This window comes from Antrostomus carolinensis, unplaced genomic scaffold, assembly GCF_000700745.2.
Source record: "Antrostomus carolinensis isolate BGI_N321 unplaced genomic scaffold, ASM70074v2 scaffold44006, whole genome shotgun sequence".
In the NCBI taxonomy this organism is placed as follows: domain Eukaryota; kingdom Metazoa; phylum Chordata; class Aves; order Caprimulgiformes; family Caprimulgidae; genus Antrostomus; species Antrostomus carolinensis.
The window spans coordinates 5,753-10,444 of record NW_010323381.1 but is presented as its reverse complement, the minus strand read 5'-3'; the positions used below and the strand labels follow the sequence as shown (position 1 = coordinate 10,444).

General features: G+C 48.7%; 1 protein-coding gene across 1 annotated transcript in view; it reads right to left on the bottom strand.

Moving 5' to 3' along the window:
* Positions 1 to 435: 435 nt before the first annotated feature.
* The window catches only part of LOC104526971 (ectonucleoside triphosphate diphosphohydrolase 2), a gene marked incomplete at its 3' end in the record, with an annotated part of 8,309 nt that continues 4,052 nt past the window's right edge, over positions 436 to 4,692 (bottom strand). The window contains exons 3-6 of the mRNA XM_010170565.1: positions 4,192 to 4,342; positions 3,316 to 3,475; positions 1,808 to 2,035; positions 436 to 711 (exon numbers count right to left, since the gene is read on the bottom strand). Coding sequence (XP_010168867.1) covers positions 436 to 711; positions 1,808 to 2,035; positions 3,316 to 3,475; positions 4,192 to 4,342 — 815 coding nt within the window. The remainder of the gene's footprint in view (positions 712 to 1,807; positions 2,036 to 3,315; positions 3,476 to 4,191; positions 4,343 to 4,692) is intronic.

The following is a 4,692-nucleotide window of genomic DNA, read 5'->3' as shown; positions in this document are numbered from 1 at the left end:
ATTTCTGTAATTCCTCCATCTTAGTTTGTCCTAGGATCTTCAGCTGGTCCTGGTTTAACAACCCAGGATCTTCAGCTTTACCCCACAAAGTTTTGTGTGGGAAGACCTGCTCTGCATGCACCATGGCTATCCTATCCCTGCTGGCTCTGTGGAACCCCAAAGTTTGTCTCACAAGCAGATGTTGCCGAGACATGGATGAAGAAAGCCCTGCCACAGTCATTGGTGGGAAGCCTGTGGTCCATCCTTGAGCAGCTGCGTGCCAATGAGGGTGAGAGGGCTGGAGTGCACGTGTACAGCATTAGCCAGAGCACTGGCCCTCTTGGCTAGCAGAGGGCACAGTGTGGCTGTTCCCACTGTATTTATTAATGATCACACTGGTCCCATTTCATGGCTTCTCCAAACTAGTTGTCTACCCCAGTATAAATGAGAACCCACCAGAAACCGCCTGGTCTGGAGGGGCTTGAAAACACTGCTGAGGGGATGCCTGAAGAAGCTGCAGGAGGAGGAGGAGTTGAGCAGGCTTTGCACAAGTCTCATGCAGGCGGTGGGATTGCTGGAGCCGGTGATGTTGAAGATCTCCTCAGGGCCAGGGATGTCTGATGTGTCATCATTGATGGCACAAGGCCCAGTGTGCACTGATTGCCACTTCACTTCCCGGGAGTAGGTGAGGGGCCAGCAGGGATTAGACACAGTTTTAGCATTTCTCTGATCCTGGAGACAGAATAAAACAAGGACAGAGGCAGCAAGAGAAGAGGTTGGCATCCCAGGGCTTCACAAAGGAAGACGAGATGTAACACAGTGAAGAACAGTTTTCCTCTGGCACCACAATGTTGTAACTGAGCAGGCAGGTTGCAAAAGGTTTGTTTTTAAAACCTTATCTCAGCTACTCAACTGCAAGGCTCAGGCTGATGCAGAAGGCTCCCAGCTCCTGCAGTGTTCAGGGCAAGCTGCACTGACTGTGGGAGGTTGGCTCATCCTGGCCCTACCTGCTCTCCCTTAGAAATACAATTTCAATGAATCCTGGACTCTAATTGCAAGAAAGAAGCTGTGCTGGTTGCCCTTCCAAATGGCTCAACCCCCTCAAGAACTGGTGTTTCTTATCTCCAGGAATTCCCCAATATAACTGTGGTGAAGAGGGTCTCCATGTGGGACATTCAGGTCTCAAATAAGGGGAGGTGTGGTTTATAGGGAGGCAAGTGGATGAGCAGCGAGTAGTTTATTTCTGGAAAATTCAGTTTTGGTGGAGATTAAATGATTCCTGAGTTTGCATCAGATGCTGCCCCTCTACCAAGTTGAAATTAAGTTTGGAAGAACTAAAATTTTTCAAAAATGGTTTTCAAAATGAAATAATGCTCTTTTAAAGATGCTGCAGGGTTAAAGTCAGCAAAGGAAATACCCCAAATGGAAGGTCCCAGTTGGTTCTTAAGTGCTGTTGTTTAGGACCCCTTTCTAGGATGGAGGAGCAGGTCAGAGGAGCCAAGGGAAGTCTTTGCCCCTCTCCACCCTGGAGGTGATTTTAGCATCTCTGGAGAACAATTTTGCGTTCATGGGTATTAAGGAAGGGGCTGAATAGAGCCTGCAAGTAGGAAACTCTTGAATGAGTGCCTGTGGGTCTACTTGGAGGGCATTGATTGGGGCATAGAAAATACATTTTACAAATGCACTGGGCGTTTTTAGATACGTGGTTATGTCCTCTAGTAAAGACAGTGACTGACATTTTGCCCATTAAAAGCTACACCTTGTGGAACTGTCACTTAGTGAGGTTGTAACCAGGAGCCCTGTAAATGTTGTTCTGGCAGATACTCACTTGAATGAGCTCAGAGAGCAGCCTGCTGCGGAGCTGGTCCGTGCCGTGGCAGGGGCAGTGATGGGTGTACACGTTGTGTGTCTGCCCATACAGCTGCAGCTTCACTCCTTCTTTTGGTCCTTGGTTCTCTTTTTCCACCTTGGAAGTGAGCTGTGTTGAGGTTCCTTCTATGGACAAGATTCCTGCCATCCCCTTCCCGGAGGGGACCAACTGTCCTCGCCAGTCATACTGACCAAAAAAAGAACCAGAGAGATCAGTTCTTGAGACTTCTACATCTGGGTCACAATCAGATGCAAACATTAGTGCACAGAGAAAGAAAGCAGCTTTCTGGTACAGTGGAGCCCAACATTGGGGGTTTTTTTGTGCCCACAGGACATAAGGATGCTGAACTGTGGTGGTTTTGGAGGGAACAGAGGAGCCATTGGACGAGCACTGCCATCTGCACAGCCAGTGAGAGCAAAGAGGGCTCACCACCCTGGTTCAAGGAAGGGGTCTCAGCAGGTAGGAGCAGGGGGGAGAGGAGAGGGGGTTGGTGGTGGGGAATGGGAGGGAGGTTTCCAGGTGGGGAGGGGACATACGGGCTTCAAGTGCTGCCTTGATGCTCAAGTGGTCCTCCTGTCAGAAGAACCCTGTGGTTTCATCTCCTGCAGTCTTGCAGAACTGATTTTGGCAGTGCTGAAGTTAGCAGTACAGGCAGGGAAGTTTGTGTGGGTGTAAGCACTCTGTCCCTGGCCCGTGTCACTTCCCTAACCAGAGCATGCTTGCTGCTGGTTATCAGAACTGCCTTCCACTATTCCCTGATGTGGAATAACTCAGTCTAACCCACCTTTCTTTTGCCCTTTGAGTTCTTCTTGAGACCCTTTGGCTTGAGAAACCGTGGGCAGAGCAAGGAAACTTAAATGTTGTCTTCTTGTTTATAAAGTGCCTTCTGAATACAGACCAGGCCCCTGTGCTGGGGACACCCAGCTATGCTCTCAATGAGAAGAAATTTGATGGGCTTTTGCTTTGGCAGCAAAAGACTCTGCTTCTCTGTCCACCATCCATAGCATGTCCTGAGGGACATCTCCAGTGGCAATCCCACAGCAGCAATGCCTGTTAGAGCTGCAGGGACTCAGAGTGGTGGAGTTCTGGTTGACACCCCAGGGCCAGGCTATGTAAGGTCATATGTGTGTTCACCCTGGATGTGTTGTACAGAAAGCTTCAGATCTGTTAGAGCAACTGCATGAAAGGTTATATTAGAGGTTTGGTCCTTCAACTGAGTTATAACCATCACTTTTTTCCCCAGCCAGCTGGTGTTGGGTCTAACCTGCCTCCTCTGAAAGGCTTTGTTGTGCTTAGGCATTGTTTAAAATACAAATAAAATAAAATAGGCATAAAATAAAATACAATACAATAGGCATTGTTTAAAACATGGGGTTTTAACAATCCCTCCACATGTCTTGGTGCCTGTTTGTTAATGGGAGTTGCTCAGCTCAGTTCTGTGCTCCCCAGGCAGGATCATCCTTTACCTTGAAGAAGTTCTCCAGGACATAGTTAACAGCAACCCAGTTGAATGCTTCCTTGTCTGGACCAGACAGGATTTGTGCCCCATGGAAGTTGAAGGGGGATGACTTCAGGGCCACAGTCAAGGCTGTGAGGAGACTGTCAGAGAGGATGGGATGGGTGAGGCTGAAAAGAAAAGAAAAAGAAAGCACATTTGTTGTTGGGGGCACAGCTGAAGGGCTTCTTTGGGTAGTAGGACAGAGACACAATTGCAATCCCACTCCTGCTGCTACTTCCCTCACGTGTCACTGGGGCAAGAACAAAAGAGGGATGATTTGAGCAGTTGTGCCATGATTCAAGAATTTGGGAGTTTAGTACCCTCTGCCACTGAAGGGATCCTGTGACCTTGCCCCACTGACCTGGTACCCCCCAGACCTCACCCCAGTGTATAAAAGGAGAGAAATCCCAGTGATGAGGTGACTGAGAACAGGGTCCACAAAAGTGTGTATGACAAGGTGGATTTTCCCATCATTATTCCCAACCTGCTGACAAGAAGCACCCCTCCAAGTCCATCTGGGTTGTCACATAAACTGAAAACACTTCAGCTTCCAGACTGCCAGGTGTTTTCCCAAACATGAATGGTGAAATCCTAATTGTGAAGGAGATGTTCCACAGAGTGGTGGCAGTAGCAAGACTATGATCCTCATGGCTGCTTGGAGGGACAGTATGGAGACACAGCCGTGCTGTCCTCCCCTTGAGTACATCAGGACCTGAAGAAGGTTTACCTGACTAGCAGATTAGGGGTGAAACACACTGCAGAGCAGACAGGGTGAGATGCATTTACAGAATGATCCGTGTGATGTGTGCTGAGCTCTGGGTGTGGGTTTGCAACGTTCACTCACTTCAGCTGCTTTGTGCTGGTGGTTGCTCCCAAGTAGAGGGGGGTTTGGCTGTGAAGCTCTGCTGGGATCTCCTTCTGGGCCCAGTTCAAACATGGCTCCAAGCTCTTCCTGACTTTTTGAGGAGAATCTGAGTAGTTGGAGACTCCTGGACCTGATGGGAAAGAATGAAATTTCCTAAGGAAAGGTACGGGAGAAATGTAAGAGTTGTTACCCAAGAGGGTGCTGTCCTGGGGCATGGTTGAAGACTGGACCTGTCACAGGTGAATGAAGGAGTTCCTCCAGGTAGCTGTCCTGCTAAAATATGGGAGCAAAACACCTATGCATGTAAATCCAAAATCACACTAAGAGAATCCCAGCTTGGCTGCTGAGACATCCCATAAATGACCATATACCAGCCACATGACTACTGCAACAGCTCAGGCTGTCTCAGCCCACAGAGGAAGAAATGTGGCTTTAGCTGCTATACAAGATAAGCCAATGGACACGCTGCCATGCAGATAG